This window comes from Tamandua tetradactyla, chromosome 12, assembly GCF_023851605.1.
Source record: "Tamandua tetradactyla isolate mTamTet1 chromosome 12, mTamTet1.pri, whole genome shotgun sequence".
Lineage (NCBI taxonomy): Eukaryota > Metazoa > Chordata > Mammalia > Pilosa > Myrmecophagidae > Tamandua > Tamandua tetradactyla.
The window spans coordinates 22,759,893-22,780,745 of NC_135338.1; the positions used below are offsets into that span (position 1 = coordinate 22,759,893).

Below are 20,853 nucleotides of genomic sequence, written 5' to 3' on the forward strand. Positions count from 1 at the left end.
AGACAGAACACCAAATTTTCATTTGGATTATTGCTTTTCTCATTCCATGTTTTCATTCTATGTCAGCATAAACTGGTAGCACTGGGGAACTGGTATGGGAATAAATGGGAATGAAGTAGTGTTCTTAGGGTACTCATTTGAAGACAGTTTCTCCTCAAAAAATGAAAACTCTGTACTTTGATTTTAAAAGTTTCTTCCCTAACTTTTCTATCTAGTCTTTTATAGTAGACTAATGGTAAAGTGCCTATCACATTTAATCTTGTATCCAGTAACTATTTCTTGTCTTTGCTCTCTTCTCTTTTACAGAGAACTCAGTGCCTGGAGGTATGACTTGTCTTTCTGTAGTTTGGGATTACCAAATGGTTTTAAAATTGTATATTTGCCTACAAATTCTCTCTTTAGGGAAAAGTTTGTTTTGTTTCCGAAGGGAATTAAAATCCAGAGAAGTGACAAATGAAATCTATAATCAAGACTGAGAAAGCATGTGCATTTGTAGTTTAAAATACACAGTAAACTAAAAGTTTCTTGAATATTTTAAAATGCAGTTTTATTGTGATATTCACACACCGTACAAACCATCTGAAGTATACAATCACTGGCTCAGGGTATCATCATATAGTTCACGTGTGATGCATGGTGCATACAACCCCATAATCAATTTTAGACCATTCACTATTACTCTAGAAAAGGAATATAAAAAACCCAAATCCTCTCATACCTCTTATGCCCTCCCGTTATTGACCCACATTATTGGTATGGTACATTTGTTACTGATGGTGAAAGTGTATTGAATATTAAGTAACTATAGTCCATAGTTTGTAATAGGTACATTTTTCCCCATATGTCCCTCTATTATTAACTCCTTGTAATAATCTTGTATACATTGTTCTAGTTCATGAAAGAACTTTACAATATTTGTACAATTAATCATGGACATTGTCCACCACCAGATTCACTATGTTATTCATTCCCATTAAATTTTAACTGTTAGAATTTTCTTTCAGTTTATTTGTATCATTAATAAATTTAAAGAAGAAATAGTTTAGCCTGATCCATTTGAACCTTTGCTTGTGATCTTTGGAGTGGTTACTGACTGCTTAATGACTGTGATAACCTTTGTTTGATTGATGTGCATATTAGTTTTAGAATTTTTCCGGAAAGTGACAATTTGCCTATCACCTGCAGGATGAAGTGGTGTAATAGTAGCAGCTGAGCAGTGAGAGTGATGGAGTTGAAAACTTGCAGGCAATAATGCACGCATACAAAGTGTGTTTCTATTTGAAATATTGAAAACATTAGCCCAAAATAATATGATTGAATGCATTTTGTTTGTTTTTCATAGATTATTCACAAAGTCAACCTTTTAGTATCCATATGTAAGCAATTGCACAAGAAGAAAAAGTGATGATAGCGCTTAGAGAACTTTAAAGCTTAGATTTAATTAACCTGTTCTTTGGTAGCTCCTTATGTACATGGTTGTTTTAGTATAAAGACCTAAAAGCTTTTCCTTTTTACTTAATAGATAGGTTATCTGCCAACCTGTTGGCTGGTCACTACTTCAATGTTTCTTTTAACTCCACTAATCTCACGTTGTGCTATTTTACATATGTTAAGTAATTTAAATACATTTCTTACTCTTTCCACAGCATGTAGAGTCCACGGAGCACAGGACAATAAAGCTTCCTACTCATACCATCAGGAGAATCTCTTTGAAAGATTTACCACACAGCTACCAGAGAAAATTATTTGTCTGAAGCATCATGTGTTGAAACATCGAAGCTTACCACCTTTGCACTAGGTAGAAACAGAGTTATGATGTTTTCAATTCTTTGAGCTCCAGGAAGCCAAGGGAGTGAGTTGAAAATCTGAAAATGCGGCCATGGACTGGTTCCTGGCGTTGGATTATGCTCATTCTCTTTGCCTGGGGGACCTTGCTGTTTTATATAGGTGGTCATTTGGTACGAGATAATGATCACCCTGATCACTCTAGCCGAGAACTGTCCAAGATTCTGGCAAAGCTTGAACGATTAAAACAACAGAATGAAGACTTGAGGCGAATGGCTGAATCTCTACGGTAGGTTCTGAAAAACTGAAAGAAGAGTGATGAAAATATTGTACTTAATTTTTAGATGTAGGGTTTCATTAAACTATTAAAAATACTTAATAGTTTATATAATTTCCTATCTTTGCAAAAACTTAAGTATCTTAGTGGTAGGGCTCCTTTTTCTACCAATGATATCTTTATATATTATCATAGAGAATTTCTCTACAGTGAAAATCTTATTTTGCATATGCATTTTAATATAGAAAAACGATGCCATTTAAGTTATGTATTTATATTTCATTTAAAATTATCTTCAGCATTTTGAAAATTTTAATATATTAAATCCAAACTTAATGTGATTAACTTTTTGAATATTAAAAAAGTTTTATTGCCTGACAGCATTATAATTAATTGACAGCCTAAGATACTCTAACTTATTAAAATGAAAAAACAAAAATTCACCCTTCTAGATATGGAATTTAGAGAATTATTATCCTTACTATTTCTAGATCTGTAAGAAAAATGTGACATCTTAGAAGGCATCAACTGTTTGGAACACCAAAGTCTCCTATTTTCAGGGAGCAAGTAATCATAGTATAACATAGATGATCTCAACATTTTTTACTCAAAGTTACTGGGTTTTAGAAGTTATCTAGTTTATAGAACAAAATTGAAACTGTACAAATTTATTTGATTTTTAGTAGATGCATTTCTGAAAAGTCTAATGTATATAAAAAACGAGGGTTATTGTGTATTGATCACAAGTTTGATTCATAGATTATATAAATTTTACAATAGAAAAGTGATTATTTACAATATTTATATCTTTTCCAGAAGTGCTTAAAACTTAAGAGTCCATGATGGTCTAAAATATGAGGACAATACCTGATGATGGGAAGGTTAGCAGCCACTTTCAGAGGACACTGATTTGGCATGTTAATGTGGTTGGCACTGTTGACCACTTTACATTCTTCTAAAATTTTGATCTTTGAGAATAAGAACTATATCCCCAGTGCACTGAATTAAGCTTAGCATGTAGAAAGCAGTCAGTATACATTTTGTGAATGAATTGAAGAAAATATGCAAGTCCTATTATTTTATTTAATTATTATCATTCAATATTTTCAGCAAAAATGGGCAGTAATTTTCCTATAAAACGCAATGAAAATGCCCTTTTCATGTTCCAGACATTTTGTTTGATTGGTTGGGCATATTAATTGAATGCCTTTGTTAATATTAACCACTTTTGTTTTTTCCCCTGATAATCTCTGTTTTTGTCTTTTAAAATGTGATTAAATGTATCTTGTGACTGAGTAGGATGAGGTAATCTGATAGTCAATAATTGGTAACTTTCCTGTGTCTTCTATGTAGTAGGCACTGTGCTTGGCTCTTTTGGATATGTTCTCATTCAGTTCTTTTTCTTAATGTTAAATATAATTTTTATTTTAAAATACTTTCTGATTTACAAAAGAATTACAGGAATAATGTAAAGCACTTTTTCCCCCTGAACTATTTGAGTGTAAGTTGATGACATAATACTCTATCACCCGGAATTTTTTCATGTATAATTACTGAAAAAACATTTGTCTATATAACCACAATACTATAATCAAAATCAGGAAATTAGATTGATAAATTACTACCATTTAATGTACAGATCTTGTTCAAGTTTTGCAAATTTTCCTGACAATACTTTTTATAGCTAAAGGATCCAAATTTAGATTCTATATTGCATTTAATTGTCCATGTGTTCTTTAGTTTCCTTTAAAATGGAAAAGTTTTCTTGGTCTTTGTCATGAAGTTGACACTTTTGAAAACTACTAGACATTTAAGAGTGTCATTGTGGCTTTGATGTTTCCTGATGATTAGATACAAGGTATACATTTTGGGCAGAGATGTAACAGAAGTGTTGCTGTGTTCCCATTGCATCATATCAGGTGATTCAGGATATCATTTTGCCCCTATACTTTTGATCACTTGATTAAAATGATGTAAAGTTACTTTTTTCTTTTTTATAATTAATTAGTACTTTTTGAAGATGTATTTTAATAATACTCTATCCTTTTCCTCAATTAACTGTCATTCACTAGTTTTAGCATCCTTTGATATTTTTTAGTGGAAGTAATTATTGCTGTTAACGGTTGCTAGTGGTAATTTTCGCATTCCATTATTCCTTCTGTTTTGATTGGTATTCTGTAGGGAAAATTTTTCTCCTTATTTGTTTATATCATTATTGATGCATTACTTTTAAATTTTATTCATTGGGCTATCATCCATTACTAACATTATTTATTTTGATATTCAAATTATTCCAGATTTAACCAGGTAAGACTACCTCCTATATTCTTTTTTTTTATGCTGTATGGTGGGGGTCACATTTCATTCTTTTTCCATGTGAGTATCCCATTATTGTAGCACCATTTGTTGAATTTTTTTGTTTGTTTCCTTGTTCTTTCTTTGTTTTTTGGAAAGTGCATAGTCCAGAAATTGAATCTGGGTCTTCTGCATGGAAGGCAAGAATTCTACCACTGAACTACCCTTGCTCCCCCTTTTAATGCAATTTTATTGTGATACATTCACATATGATATAATCATCCAAGGTATACAAGCAGTGGTTTACTGTATCATGTGTCCTTTTGAGACATTCCCATCATTCTTTCATCACTTTACTTTTGGATATTTCAGGTTTTGGTAGTACTTAATCCAGATTTGGACTGAGCCACTTCCCAAGGAATCTTAGTTCCTTTTTGTGGAGATTGATTTTTAAAGATCAAAATCTGGATGCTAGATTTTTGTTTTCTTATTTGGAGTGTCTGTTCTCCAAGGCCTTCTCAGAGGACAGAACTAGGAAATGGTACATACACTCATAGATACTTTCCTGTTTAAATTTTTATATAATCTATATGCATTGAAAATCATCGTTACTTCTAATTCTAGCTCAATATCATAGGATCATTTTAGTTTTTTACTGTTCCATATTTGTAACTTTCTTTTCCAGGAGTCTTCAGAAATGTGGCTATACTTATTCTCAATATATTTTTTAAACAGTTCAATCTCCCATATATGTAAAGACTCTGTCAGGGCCGCTGTTGTCCCCCACCCAGATGACTACCATGCCCACTCCCACCAGGAGTAAGAAAAGGAGGGAGGAAAGAAGAGAGGAAGGAAAGTTGCATTTAATTCTTAAAGTTTACATTGGTATTCAGGCAGCTTACTTGACCAAGCCAATATCTAATTCTTATTCTTTTAACTACAAAGTTCTGTATCTTCCATAGTCTTTAAAGACGGGGTAGATGCTGAATGTGTACTTGTTGAATGCTGCATGTACTATCTCTGTTTATTAGAGAAACAACGACTATCATGGAATAACTTCATTGGTGATGAGAGCTTACTTCGTGACTGCAAAGAAGCATTAATAGCTTTGATATTTAAAACTAACTGATAAATACTGGTAGAATAATATTCAGAATAGCAGCAAGGGGAATATAATTCTGTTAATGCATAAAAATATGATTAATTATTTCTTATGATGGGAACTAGGCTCTGTAAAACATGGTTTCTAAAAATCTTTACCTTGAGGTAGTTGTGGAATTTGTCTGAGGATCTTTGGTATTGGTTTTTATTGGATCCCTTAAGGGACTATACAGCGCTGGTTTGGTCAGCTCCATGCCCCATTCTCCTTCTTTCAAGCTCTGCTTATTTCTCTTTTCTGCTCCATAAACTCTTGCTATCCTTTCAAAAAAATTCTCAAAATTTATTTCTGAGAGGGAGTCTTCTTGGTTAATTTTTGTCACTCCATTGCTGTCTCATTTCATTGTACTGTTGGTTTACTTTCTTTTTTTTAAATTCTACTTGGTATGTTGTTTTCTAAGTATTGAGACTATATTTATTCTGACTTTTTGTACCATATATATATATATATTTTACTTTTTTATTATATAATATAACATATATACAAAGTGAAGAAAGAAAAAAGCAATAGTTTTCAAAGCTCTCTTCAACAAATGGTTACAGGACAGATCCCAGAGTTTGTCATGGTCTAGCATACCATCCTCTCAGATTTTTCCTTCTAGCTGTTCCATAATATAGGAGACTAGAAGGAATGAATTTTTTTTTATTATCACAATTGACTTTTGTGTGTGTGTGTGAAAAATATCATATATACAAAAAAGCAATGCATTTCAAAGCACAGCACAACAATTAGTTGCAGAACAGATTTTAGAGTTTGATATGGGTTATAATTCCACAGTGTTAGGTTTTTACTTCTAGCTGCTCTAAGATACTGGAGACTAAAAGAAATATCAGTTTAATGATTCAGCAATCATATTCCTTTGTTATAGCCTACCTTCTCTGTTTAACTCCACCATCACCTTTGATCGTTCTCTCCCACTCTTTAGGGGTATTTGGGCTATGGCCATTCTAGCTGTCAATAATACGGGGTAAGGAGATGGAACTAGCTGGGCCCTGTAGGTTTCAGGGCTTATCTGTCCAGGTGCCCATCTGTAGATTGTAGGTTTCTGAAAAGTTACCCTAGTGCATGGAACCTTTGTAGATTTTATATATTGCCCCAGGTGTTCTTTAGGATTGGCTGGAATGGTTTTGGTTGGGGTTTGGTAAGTTATGATAGGTAGCAATGTATAACTGAAGCTTGCGTAAGAATGACCTCCACAGTAGCCTCCATTCTATTTGAACTCTCTCAGCCACTGACACTGTATTAGTTATATTCTGTTCCCCCTTTTGATCGGGATGGAATTGTTGATCCCATGGTTTTGTACCACATTTTTAACTTTTTGAGTCTAGTCACTTTATCTTGATTGACTTACATATCTTATATATCCAGAGAAATGCTGAATTCTGGTATATATTCTAAGTATAGCTCACAGTGTCTTATTTTCCTTTCTTTGTAAAGCTGTAGTGATTTATTTACCACAGTTTAAGACTTAATGGATGCCTATTTTTAAAAGCTAATTACTTTGTTTCAAGATTGTAGCTTTATTTTAGTTTTGGTGGGCAAGGAGAAGATTTCATTCTTACTCTGTCAATTCTAGTATTTCATAAGGTTTTAAATTCCTCAGCCATAGTAGTTTAGAAGTGGTTACTGTGTTTTGTTTGTTAATGTAAATAAGTACATCTCTAATCAGAATGATTTACTCATGAAAGAATCTGGAAGTTTGTATGAGTGCTTGACTGAACACCTGAAAGGGTAGGGGACATGACTAGGGCAAAGGAGACAAAGGAGGCACCAATGTTACAAATTCAAGGAGGCGTTCATTCTTAGCTACTGACTCTGCAGTTGCTTGAGCCTTTGAGTTTAAGGCCCTGTTTTAGTTTGCAAAAAGCTGCCAAAATGCAACACACCCGAAATGGATCGGCTTTTAATAAGGGGATTTATTTAGTTAAAAATTTATATTTCTTCAGAGGAAAGGTAGCTAGCTTTTCATCTGAGGCTCTGTTACATGAAAGGCACACAGGACATCTGCTGGCCCTCTCTCCTGGCTTCTGGGTTACAGTGGCCTTCCCTTGGGTGATTCCTTTCTGCATCTGCAAACTTCTGGGCTGAGCTGTGAGTTCTAAGATGAGGTATACTGAACTGCTGAGCTTTCTCGACCTCTCTCTTTTAAGTCTCCAGCTAATTAAATTAAACATCACTCATTGTAGAAGGCACTCCCCCTAGCTGACCACAAATGCAATCAGCAATAGATGAATTTCACATATTGATGATTTAAGTCCACAGAAGCAGAACAAAGAGGTATCATCACCTAGCCCAGTTGACTTCTGAGCCTAACTACCACAGGCTTCTTAAATTTTATGCCCTAGGTACCTTGTTTGTCTCACCATATTCGTAGCCCTGGTAGGGGGTCCTAGATGTTGGTGAAAGATTCTCCTTAAGTAAATGCAAATGCAAAATCCAAAGACAGATCATCAAACAAGTACTTTAAATTAAAGGAAAAGCAACTGTCCATGACATGGTGAAAGAAACATAGGATAATAGAAAATCCTTGCTGATTATGATTTGAAGTAAAAGATGCTATAAAAGATAAGATGCTGTAAAAGATGAGAGAGAATTTAAAGGATAATGGTACCTTAAAAAGCATCTTTCTAGGATACATTCTTTCTGCTCTATGTTGGCTTAGAGGATTTTCTTTTTATTTAAGTACAATTACATACAGTAAAGCACACAGATCTTAAGTGAACAAATCAATATGTTTTGACAAATGTTTATACCTAGATCACCAATATTCCAATAAGTTACTGTAATTTTCATCACTCCAGAAAGTTCCTTTATGACCGTTTCTTTTCTGTCATTCTCCCACCCCCATTCCCCACCATATACCCAGAGGCAACCATGATTCTGATTTCTTTACCCATAGATTAGTTTTGTATATTCGTGAACTTCATAAAAATGGAATCATATGGTATGTATTCTTTCATGGAGCGTAATACTTTTGAGATTTATTTGTTTTAATGTATATAAACTGTTCGTTTTTATTCCTATTACATTATGTAGCTGTATCACAATTTATCTATTGAGTAGTTTCCGAATTTTTAAAAACAATTTGCTAAGATATAATTCACATACCATCTAATTTACTCGTTTATAATGTATGATTCAATAGTTTTTAGCATATTTACAGATATTTGCAGTCATCACCATAGTCAATTTTAGAACTTCTCATCACCTCAATAAGAAACTCTGTCCGCTTTAGCTATCACCTTCTTATATCCCATTTTTAGCAGCCCAAGCCACCATTAACATTTCATACCAATGGAATCATGTAATATGCGGTCCTTGCTTCTTTTTCAGCATACTGCTTTCAAGGTTTAGCCATCTTGTAGCATAAACCAGTACTTCATTTCTTTTTAGGACATATTATTCACATTGTATGAATACACTATATTTTGTTTATCCATTTATCAGTTGATGGGCGTTTGGTTATTTCTGCCTTTTGGCTACTATGAATGATGCTATGACATTTGTATACAAGTTTTTGTGCAGATGTATGTTTTCATGTCCCTTGTGTATATATATATCTAGGAGTAGAATTGCTGGATGTTTGGTAACTTTATGTTAAACTTTTTGAAGAACTGCCAAAATGTTTTCCAAAGTGACTGCACCATTTTACAATTCTACCAACTATGTATGAGGATGCTGATTTCTGCACATCCTTGTCACACTTATTATTGTCTTTATTATCGCCACCCCAGTGGGTATGAAGTGATATCTCATTGTAATTTTAATTTCCATTCCCCTAATGATTAATGATGCATCTTTTCATTTGCTTATTGGCCATTTGTATATCTTCTGTAAGAAATGTCTTTTAAAATCCTTTGCCCATTTTAAAATTGGGTTTGTTTGTCTTTTTATTGTGTTATATGAGTTTTTATATATTCTAGATAAAAGTCCCTTATCAGATGTGTCATTTACAAATATTTTCTCCTATTCTATAGTTTTGTATTTTTACTTTCTTGATTGTGTCCTTTGACACGGTTTTTAATTTTGAGGAAGTCCAATTTTTATCTGTTTTTTCTTTTTGTTTGAGCTTTTGGTGTCACCTGTAAGAATCCATTGCAAAATCTGAGGTCACACAGATTTCCCCTATGTTTTATTCTAAGGGTTTTATAGTTTTAACTGTTACATTTAAGTCTTTATTCCATTTTGAGTTAATTTTTGTATATGGTTTGAATTAATTTTTGTATATGGTTTGAATTAAATAATTAAATACTGCAGAATCAATTTTTGCAGTAGCTATTCGTTGTTCCAGCATCATTTGTTTGAAAAGACTATTCAATAGAATAGTCTTAGCACCCCGTTGAAAATTAGTTGACTGTAGACACATGATGTTATTGCTGGAATCACAATTCTATCTATTGTTCTTTATGTCTGTCCTAATGCTAACATCATACAATTTATGGATTTCATTTATATGAAACAAGTTGATGTCTTGATTACTGTTGTTTTGTAGTAAATTTTGAAATTGGCAATGGTAAGGCCTTTTACTTTGTTCAACTTTTTCTTGTTGGGTTTTAACTATTCTGGATCTCTGGTAATTCCATATACATTTTAGAATAATCTTGCTAATTTCTACATAGAAATCAATTGATACTTGAATTGGGATTGCGCTGAATTTATAGTTCAATTTGGGGAGTATTGCCATCTTAAAAATATTAATTCTTTTTGTCCATGAACATGGTTTGTTTTCCATTTATTTAAATTTTAAATTTCTTTCGTATTTTGCAGTTTTTCAGAGTGTATATTTTGTACTTAATTTATTGCCAAGTATTCTTTTCGATGCTATTGTAAATGAAATGGTTAATTTCATTTTCAGACTGCTTATTACAAATGTTTAGAAATACAGTGGATTTTGTATATTGATCTTATATTCTGCGCCTGTGGTGAACTCACTTATTAGTCTTAAATTAGGAGCATCAAAGTTTGATATTAAGAACTTAATAAAGGCTCTTAATTTAATTTACCGATTTCAGATCTAATTCAAAAAATTTAAAAGAAATAAATGTGAAGCACTGTCTTCCTGAATGTGTGTTTACTGTACACAACAAAAATGAGGTCTTCAGTATCTAAATGGGGGTTAGAGAGTGAATAGCCTCTACACACTCTCTGATTAATCATAAAAAACCATGTTATTGTATATGCTGAGTTCAGTTAATTTGATTCAGGGTTCTCTTTTCTCCTTTTTGGCTTTATTATGTTCAGCAGCCTAAGTAAATTCAATGTGACTTACATTGCCTAGAGCCCGTAAAGAATTTATCAGAGCTTCATTAGAGCTTCTTGTGGATTATGAATGGCAGTATGTGTTCATATATTTTATCACAGTGATAGCATATAGTGATCTGACTTGTAAAAATATTATCTCTAATATCTTTTGCATTATTGAACAGTGCTAAGAAATTTGATAGTATAGACTTTTCATCAAGTATTTCCTTATGAATAAAGGACTCAGAAGATTTTGACAATATTTGTTTGAAACATCTAAAAGAATTGGTTGTATAAACTAATTATAAGACATCATTCTATACATAGATAGCCACATTGACACATATTTGAGATATCTCAGTTTGGGCTTATCTTCAAAACTGCCCAATTTGTTTTCTCTGTATAGAAAAATGTCATTTGCATTCTAATTTTTTTTTGCGTTGACACTCAGAATCGTATTTAGGGTTGTTGAAGGCCAGTTATATGTGTTATTTATGGTGTCTAGTCAGTTTTTAAAAAAGTATAATCCAGGTCATATTCAGATAATTTCTTAAAAAGATATCTTATATATATATTTTTTACTTTTTTTTTAAAGTTGTCTTTGAAGCAGAATAAAAATGTAAGTAATGCCACAGTGACCTCAAACTCAGTGATCTTATTTCTTTTACTCCAGAAAAAAAATTAGCCTCAGTTAATTTATTTAAAGATAGTTCATGAGAGATTTATAATACTTAAAAATCATTCAGATAACTTTACTGTACCTCTTGGTATTGATCTAGCAAATGATTATTAATGAATACATCAATATAGTTGCTATCTCAAATTCTTGATTGTTTTTATTATGTACCTAGTCTGGTTATTTGCAAAGAAGACATTCCAAATTTGATTACTACATGCTTGCTTCCTTTCCAAGTTAGGTTGAAGCTTGCAGTTTCAGTGATTCCAGACAGAGAAATTTGTCAATCAACAAATAGTTAATGAGTAATTCTGATGTGCTCACCTGTGCTAGGTAGCAAGAGTGACATCTAAGAAATATAAAGTTATGGTTTATGCTTTCAGCCAATTCTATAATGCAGTTAAGGAGAAACAGTCATACACACGGAACCGTAACAAACAATTCAGTAATGATATTAAATTGTGTTTTACGGATTGTTGTGGTTTTAGGGAAGAGAGAATAATGACCTCAGGAATACCTAAGAATCTTCATGAAAGAGAAGGAATGCAGTCTCCACTAAATTGCTAAAATAGAGGTAAATTGGTATTCTAGACTTGGAAACAACTTAAGGAAGACTAGGAGTGATAATGAATTAGGTATTCCCCCAAAGATAGACTCATTGTTTACTTATCTCTTGCTGTATATAAAACCACTCAAAACATAGTAGCTTAAAGCAACAGCCATTTATGTGCTCATGATTTTGCAATTTGGCTGGCCTCAGCTGGGCAGTTTTTCTAGTCTTGTCAAGGGTCTGTTACACAGATACAGTCATCTCGTTGCTCGGCTTTGGTTGGATAGTCCAAGAAGACTGCACTCATGTACTTGATGATTAGCTGAGACTGTCATCCAGTTCCATTCTAATCCACCTCTCCATTTGGGTAGCCCAGGTTTCTTACATAGTGGTGGTAGTGTTTCAAGAAGGCAGGGAAGAAATTGCATGGACTCTTTGGGCTCAGAAATCAATGTCACTTCTACCAAATTCTGTTGGTCAGTGCAAGTCATAGTGCTAACTCATATTCAGAGATTTGAAAAATAGAATATGCTTGGTGGGAGTAACTGTAAATAATTTGTGGCCATGTTTAGCCTATCAGGCTCATCTTCAAAAATAAGACTGAATAAATTGAGTTATTAGGTCAAGTCATGGTTCTAAAAAGTCAGGGTCAAGAATTTAGACTTGATGGAGAATGGGAACCTTACTCAGATTTTTTTTTTTTTTTTTTTTTAACGTGGGCAGGCACCGGGAAACTAACCTGGGTCCTCGGGCATGGCAGGCAAGCATTCTTACCTGCTGAGCCACCGTGGCTCTGTACTCAGATTTTTGCAGAGGAATGATGCAATGGAAATGGTTGAGGAAGATTTAGATTGTTAGATGAATTTGGGCCACGGATCTGACTGAAGTTAAGAGATTGAGTAACTCTTAACAATATTAATCTACACATGAGGTGATGCAGCATGTAGACTTAATGTGAATTTACTGATTTGGGTGCTTTTAGGTATGTATGCTTATTTTCCCATGTGTTCCTCAGAGTATTATTTGTCATTTCCTAAACATTCTTTTCTTACTTGTTAATTGGCTGGGATGGTAGGTATAAATGTGCTTGACTCTCCTTTAAGTCTTAGAAATTAACCCACCACTTTCTCAGCCTGCCATTCTATAGGAATACCCTTTCATGCCTCATGTGTGTTTTGTCTCAGTGTTCAATAATGTGAAATTACGTATTTTCATACAGATCAATTTTTTGCTTATTGTGATTTGAACCTGCCACTTTTTCTCTCAGAGTTGAAATTTAGCAGTTACCCTGAAAATTAGTGAAGCCTGTGCAGAAACTTCCTTGAGTAGTGATGCCCAAATTGGACAGATGTCATAATCTGACAGAGTTTATGAGAATGAAAGAATTCTTAATTTACAGTTTTCCCCATAAATTAAATCCTTGTCATTCAAGGGGCATTTATTTTTTAAGAATTTTTTTTAATTATAAAATATAACGTATATACAAAGCAGAGAAAGAAACATCAATAATGTTCAAAATACACTTCAACAAGTAGTTACAGCACAGATTTCAGAGTTTGTGATGGGTTACTATTCCACTAGTTCATATTTTTCCTTCTAGCTTCTTTAGAACACTGGAGGCTAGAAGGAATATTAATATAGTGATTCAGCAGTCATACTTGTTTGTTAAATCCTATTTTCTCTGTTATACCTCTTCCATCTTCTTTGATCCTTCTTCTAATCAATAGGATTCTTTAGGCAATACCCATTCTAGCATTTTCATGTTGAGAAGGATTGTCCACACTAAAGGATAGGGAGTGTAATTAATTGATAATCTTGGAGAGGGTTTCAGGATTTATTTGGCTGAGAAACCCTCTGGAAATTATAGGTTCCAAGAAAGCAAACCTAATGCATAAAACTTTTATAAAGTTTATAAAGTTATAAAGTTTTATAGAGTTTCAATTCAAACCCTAGATGTTCTTAAGAGTTAACAGGAATGATGTTGGTTGTGGTTTAGCAAACCATGGCAATTAGCACTATCTAACTGAAGCATGCATAAGAGTAGCCTCCAGAATAGCCTCTTGAGAGATTAAACAATCTCTCTTAGCCACTGATGCCTTATTTCATTACATTTCTTTCCACCCTTTTGGTCAGGAAGGTGTTGTCAGTTCCATGGTGCCAGGACTGGACTCATCTCCTGGAGTCATGTCCCATGTTGTCAGAGAGATTTTCACTTTTGAATGTCATGTCTCACATTGCAGGGAGGGTAATGATTTTCCTTGCAGAGATGGGTTTAGAGAGAGAGAGAGAGAGGCCACATCTGAGTAATATAAGAGGTTTCCTGGAAGCAACTCTTAGTTAGGCCTTGTTATGGATAGGTTTACTTCTCCACTACAGAAGTTTCATAACGCAAGCCTCAAAATCAAGGGCTTGGCCTATTTTCTTTGGAGTCCCCAATGGTTGAGAGGGTACATGGGGTTTCCCAGATGTAAAAGTTTTAATAGTTTCATATTTTTCCCGCCTTCGTACCCTCAAAGGACTCTACCAATACTTTAATTATCAGCCCACCATAGTCTGAGGTGTATCCTCATATTATATTAAGCTATACAGAATTACAAGGCCTGATTCCCGTTCTGGACTCCAGGAGTTTGGGTTGTTTAAATGAGCTATCTAAACAGGTTGATTAAGATTGTGTGTTACTGAAAATTTAGGTTCTAGACATAGGAAACCTTTCTGCCTTTGGTCTCACACAGTAGGTGAAGATCTAGAGTACATATACTATCATCTTTTACCTGATATTCTGACTTACCTTAGTCCCAGCAGATTGGCCTTGTTTTTATCTCTAATTGAGGCCTGATCTCTTTTTTGGTTGCTTTAACTATTATTGTATATAGCTGTACTAACTTTCAGGGCTGCAACACTTCATTTCTGGAACTTAGGTATCACAGAGTTACTCAAAGTTCCAGGGACATACCAGCTGATACACAGTGTCTCAGAATCTAGAAATATAATCTAGGCTCTAATTTTCTTATAAGAATTTTCTGAGCGTGACTGTAGCATATTCATTCTTTTGCTTTTCTGGCTTGTTTTGCAACAACACGTTGTCCCCAAGACTTTTTCAGTTTGTTGCATGCTTCTCAATGTCCTTCCTTTTCGTAGTCCCACCATATTCCTTCATATAAATGTATCAGTTTGCCGTTCTGCCTCTTGGACATTGTACATTTGGTTCCTTCTTTGTGTTGGGCATCATAGATAATGTTCAAAATAAAGAAACCATGTCTCATGTGTCCTCACTTGGCTGTACGATCAGCAGCATTCTTAATTTTAGACAATTTCCATTAGTAAGGGGCATTTAAAAATATTTTTATTCAGAAATATCCACACACACACAGTCCATATTATACAATCAGTGGCTTACGATATCATCACATACTTGTGTATTCTTCACCATGTTTGTTTTTAGAACATTTGCATCACTCCAGAAAAAGAAAATGGAGAAAAAAGAACTCATACATCCCATACCCCTTACTCCTCCAGCTCATTGACCCACAGTATTTCAATTTACCCAAATTTTTACTCTTTATCTCTCTCATTTTTTATTTATTTTTATCCTTTTTTTTTCTTAACTCATCTGTCTACATCCTGGATAAAAAAAGAGCATCAGACACAAGGTTTTCACAATCACACATTCACATTATAAAAGCTATAATAGTTATAGAGTCTTCTTCAAGAATCAAGGCTACTGGAACACAGTTCAGCAGTTTTAGGTACTTCCCTCTAGCCCCTTTAATGCACTATAAAGTAAAGAGGGATATCTATATTATGTGTAAGAATAAACTCCAGTATAACCTCTCAATACTGTTTGAAATCTCTCAGCCACTGAGACTTCATTTTGTCTCTTTTCCCTTTTGGTCAAGAAAACTTCCTTAAAAAAAAAAAGACAACTTTCTCATTCCCCTGTTACTGTGTCCCAGCTCATTCCTTGGAGTCAGGTCCCACACTGCCAATGAGATTTATACCCTGGAAGTCATGTCCCACATAGAGGGGAGAGTAGTGAGTTCACCTGCTGAATTGACTTAGAGAGAGAGGCCATATCTGAACAACGGAAGAGGTTCTCTGGGGGTGACACTTAAGCATAATTATTAGTAGGCTTAATGTCTCCTTTGTAGGAATAAACTTCATGGGGGCGAGACCCAAGATCGAGGGCTTCGCCTATTGAATTGGTTGTCCCCATTGCTTGTGAGAACATCAAGAATTTCCCAGATGGGAAGTTGAATATTTCCTCCTTTCTCCCCAGTTCTCCAAGGAGACTTTGCAAATACTTTTTTATTCTCTGCCCAAATTACTCTGGGATATATTGGGGCATCACACTAATCTGTATAAACCAATAAGATCTCACACCCTATTCAAGATTCCATTTAATTATGATATTCAATAAACTGACCATACAAGTTAATTAGATAATATGCTACCCAAATATAAATTTTGCACAAAATAAACATCTCTCACTTTGGTCTTGTACAGAGGTTGAAGTTTGAAATTATGGGCCATAGCATGCTTTACCCAGTATTCTGATTTATCTTAGTCCAATCCAGATCAGTTTTATTCATATGTCTAGATGAAATCTGATCACTTTTTCAGCTGTTTTTAACAGTTGCTGTATGGGGTAAGGCTGACTTTCATAGATTCAGTGCTCTAACTCTGAGTCTCAAGTGTCACATAAAAACTTGAAGTTTTTCAGAGAACGACCAGGTTATATACAAATAGCTCAGCATTTCAGAATTTAGAATATCAGTTATAATTCCTAAATATATGTGACTGCTGTAAGAGCTTAAAATCTAGGAACCTTTACAATAGGCCCCAACCTGATAACCCATGCTCTTGACTTCAATTCTCTGAGTTTGTATATTATAGTTAGTCCACATGAATGAGACATGATAATATCTGCCCTTTTGCTTATGTCCTTTTATTCAATATACTGTCTTTAAGGTTCATTCACCTAGTTGCATGCCTTACAACTTCATTGCTTCTTGCAGCTGCTCAGTAGTCTGTTGTATGTAAGCACCACAATTCCCCTTTCCATTCTTCAGTCATTGTACCCTTAAGCCATCTCTATCCATTGTAAATTGGGAACACTGCTGCAGTAAGCACCAGTGTTAATGTCCATTCCTGTCCCGACTCTCAGTTCCTTCAGATATATACTAGCAAATGGGGTTTAAAGATCATATGACAACCCCACCCCTAGCCTCCTTTGGAACCACCATACTGCCTTCCAAGGGGCTTCACCTCTCAGCTTCCCTACCAGCAGTGAATAGGTACATTTCTTCACATTTTCTCTAGCACTTGTTTCTCTCTGTTCATTTTTAGTTTTATTCGCATATCATACAATTCAATCTAAGTAAATAGGCCTTTGCCACTGTAATCTATATGAAGACATTTCCTTTTCTTCTACATAGAATCTATACTCCTCCCCTGTACCCCCTTCTTGTTGACATTTAGTTTTGGTGTAAGGGGCATTTATTTTTGGGAATACAACTTAAAACCTTAAATATGAGTTTGTGGTCTATTAATAAAGTTATTTTTGCTTTTTGGTCTAGGAAAGCAGAATAGATTTCTTCTGGAAGTTAGATACCAGCTGTGAACTGTAAATTTACAAACCACAAAGAATGCATAATTAACCTGTGTTTCTGAGACATGTAGTAATCCATCCAGATGGGTTAGAGCCCAAGCATGAACCTTATGGTTGGAAAATTTGTCCCACACAGGGTTGTGGAACACTAACTTTAATATGATTTTTTATAGGTCATGTCTAAATTGTTTTGTTTGAGAAACTTGTAGTAGGAAGTGGGGGTGCCTTTGTTTTAGATATAATTGGTTGGAAGATTTGCTTTATCTCTTTGTCTACATCTCAAAATACAGAGACTGTACTTTATTTCTAGGGCAAGTGACCTGCACTGGAGTGTATAGAGCACTTGCCATCTAGCTATAACCTTCCTTTATTTATATATGGCTTTTAGTTTTGCTAACTATGCATCCATTATCCCTTATGCTGGGAAGAATATCTATTTTTCCCTAGGGGAATACTCCTCCCCCATTTGAGACCATCTTATTTGGGATTTTTCATCAAGATTTGCACCTGGAGGAGTGGACAAGTGACCCAGGCTGTATTTGCCAAATGCTTTCTCCCAGAAATTTGTATTAACGTTTTTATCTATTGCTGAACTCACTTTGCTAATGTGTGTGTGTGTGTGTGCTTTTTTAATATGTTGACAAAAAGACTGGATATGTAATATTTCCTTTCTTTTTATAATGCCCTGCAGGTTTTGGTATTTGGCTATGGAAATACAGAGGCCTGTTTACTTAGATTGAATTGTATGATATGCAAATAAAACTGTTTAAAAATGAACAGAGAGAAACAAGTGCTAGAGAAAATGTGAAGAAACGTACCTATTCACTATTGATAGGGAAGCTGAGAGGTGCAGCCCCTTGGAAGGCAGTATGGTGGTTCCAAAGGAGGCTAGGGGTAGGGTTGCCATATAATCTTTAAACCCCATTGCTAGTATGTATCTGAAGGAACTGAGAATAGGGACAGGAATGGACATTGGAACAGAAAAGACTTTATTCTGTTCTTTGAGTGAGTTGATATAAAATTGGTATTCTCTCTTATTTGACATGTTTGGTAGAATTCCATCAGTGAAGCCATTTGGGCCTAGAGTCTTTTTTTTATGGTTAATTCTGGATTTTATTTTTTAATAAAGAAATGAGACTATTCAGGTTTTCTGTGTATTCTTATATCAGTTTTGTTAAGATGTAGGGTTTTTTTGGGGGGGGGGGGGGCATAGACAGGCTCCTGGGATTGAACCCGGGTCTCTGGCATGGCAGGCCAGAATTCTGCCACTGAGCCACTGTGGTACCGCTCAAGATGTGTTTTTTAAGGAATGTGTTCATTTTATCAAACTTTTCAAATGTGTTAGCATAAAGATGTCCATAATACCATCTTATCTTCTCAATTCATGTAATATCCTCATTTTTATTCTTGGCACTCATTGTCTTTTACCTTGATAGGAGTTTATCATTTTTTAAATCTTTTCAAAGAACCAACTCCTAGTTTTGTTTATTATTTTTCTATTGTATATCTGTTTTGTAGTTAATTGATTTCTACTGTTCGACAGTTTTCTTTTTTATATTGTGTTTGGACTTATTTTGCAGTTCTTTTGTAAGCTTTTTCAGAAGGAAGCTTATATCTTGATTTTTTTCTTTAAACTTTTTTTATTGTGTAGTATAACATATATACAAAGCAAAGAAATAAAAATGCAATAGTTTTCAAAGCACTCATCGAAAACTGGTTATGCTATAGATCCCAGAGTTTGTCATGGGCTACTATATGATCCTCTCCTATTTTTCCTTCTAACTGCTCCAGAATATAGGAGGCTAAAGGGCTTAAATATTTTTTTTATCATCACAATCGACTTTTCTTTTCCTTCTTTTTTTGTGAACAATATAGCATATATACAGAAAAGCTATAAATTTCCAAACACAGCACTACAATTAGTTGAAAATATATTTCAGATTTTGACATGGTTTACAATTTCACAATTTCAGGTTTTTACTTCTAGTTGCTCTAAAATACTGGAGACTAAAAGAGATATCAGTTTAATGATTCAGCATTCATATTCATTTGTTAAACCCTGTCTTCTATATATAATTCCACCATCACCTTTGATCTTTCTATACCTCTCATTGGATATGTTTGGAGTATGGCAATTCTAAATTTTTGATATTGGAAGGATCTGTCACTGATATGTAGGGAGATGAAACTATCTGATATTCTAGAGAGGCTGGGCTAGGTGTCAGAAAACCAATAAATACACCCTCACCAAATGGGAGATCTAAACCTCCTCTTAAATTTTGTCCCTCACCCCGTTATTTACCTTTGCTGTTGCTGTAGTAGTGCTGATCATTTCCTTTTGAACATAGCTCATAGCATGCAATAGCAGTTTTCCCCCTGTACCCTGTACTTAGACACTCTTTACACAAGAATCATATCTTTGAAGTAATTCTTACAAAAACGCATTCATGTTTCTGGTGTGAGTCAGTGGGACACATAGGTCTGTCTATTCAACCCCTTTCAATCTTGTTCATCTTCAATATGGTAATATTATTTCTAGACCCACTAGAGGATCACTTCGCTCCTAATTATTCCCTTACATTGGTGTCAACCTCATTAGGTAACGGTTCACCCATCTCTAGCTTCTATGTATTTCTCAGTCCCCTATATTCTGTAATATAATCCTCTGATTATGCCTTTATGCTGGTTATAAAAGTGGAATCATACAGTATCTGTCCTTTTGTATCTGGCCAGTTTCACTCAGCATTATGTCCTCAAGGCTCATCCATCTTGTCATGTGCTTTAGGAGGTCATTTTGTCTTACTGTTGCATAATATTCCGTCGTATATATATGCCACATTTTGTTGATCCACTCATCTGTTGATGGGCATTTGGTTTGTTTCCATTTTTTGGCAATTGTGAATAATGCTGCCATGAACATCGGTATGCAAATGTCTGTCATTGCTTTCAGCTCTTCTGGATATATACCATGTAGTGCAATTGTTAGGTCATAGGGCAGCTCGATATTTAGTTTCCTAAGGAAATGCCAGTCTTCCACAGTGGCTGCACCACTGTACATTCCCACCAGCAGTATGTAAGTGTCCCAGTTCCTCCACATCCTCTCCAACATTTACAGTTCCCTAATTGTTTAATGGCAGCCATTCTTATAGGTGTGAGGTGGCATCTCATTGTGGTCTTGATCTGCATTTCCCTTATAGCCAGTGAAAATGAGTATCTTTTCATGTGCTTTTGAGCCCTCTGTATTTGCTCTTCAGAAAAATGC

At 34.5% G+C, this 20,853-nt stretch overlaps 1 protein-coding gene across 6 annotated transcripts in view; it reads left to right on the forward strand.

The window, feature by feature from the left end:
- The window catches only part of FUT8 (fucosyltransferase 8), a 330,921-nt gene that overhangs the window by 94,946 nt on the left and 215,122 nt on the right, over positions 1-20,853 (forward strand). For 3 of the 6 annotated variants that reach the window (XM_077122728.1, XM_077122729.1, XM_077122727.1), the window contains one exon: positions 1,647-2,074. The exons of 2 other annotated variants lie outside the window; for them this stretch is intronic. In XM_077122728.1, coding sequence (XP_076978843.1) covers positions 1,872-2,074 — 203 coding nt within the window. In that variant the 5' untranslated portion in view covers positions 1,647-1,871. Of the gene's footprint in view, positions 1-999; positions 1,267-1,646; positions 2,075-20,853 lie in introns of those variants that run through there. One more of the 6 variants, XM_077122730.1, reaches the window with a different exon arrangement.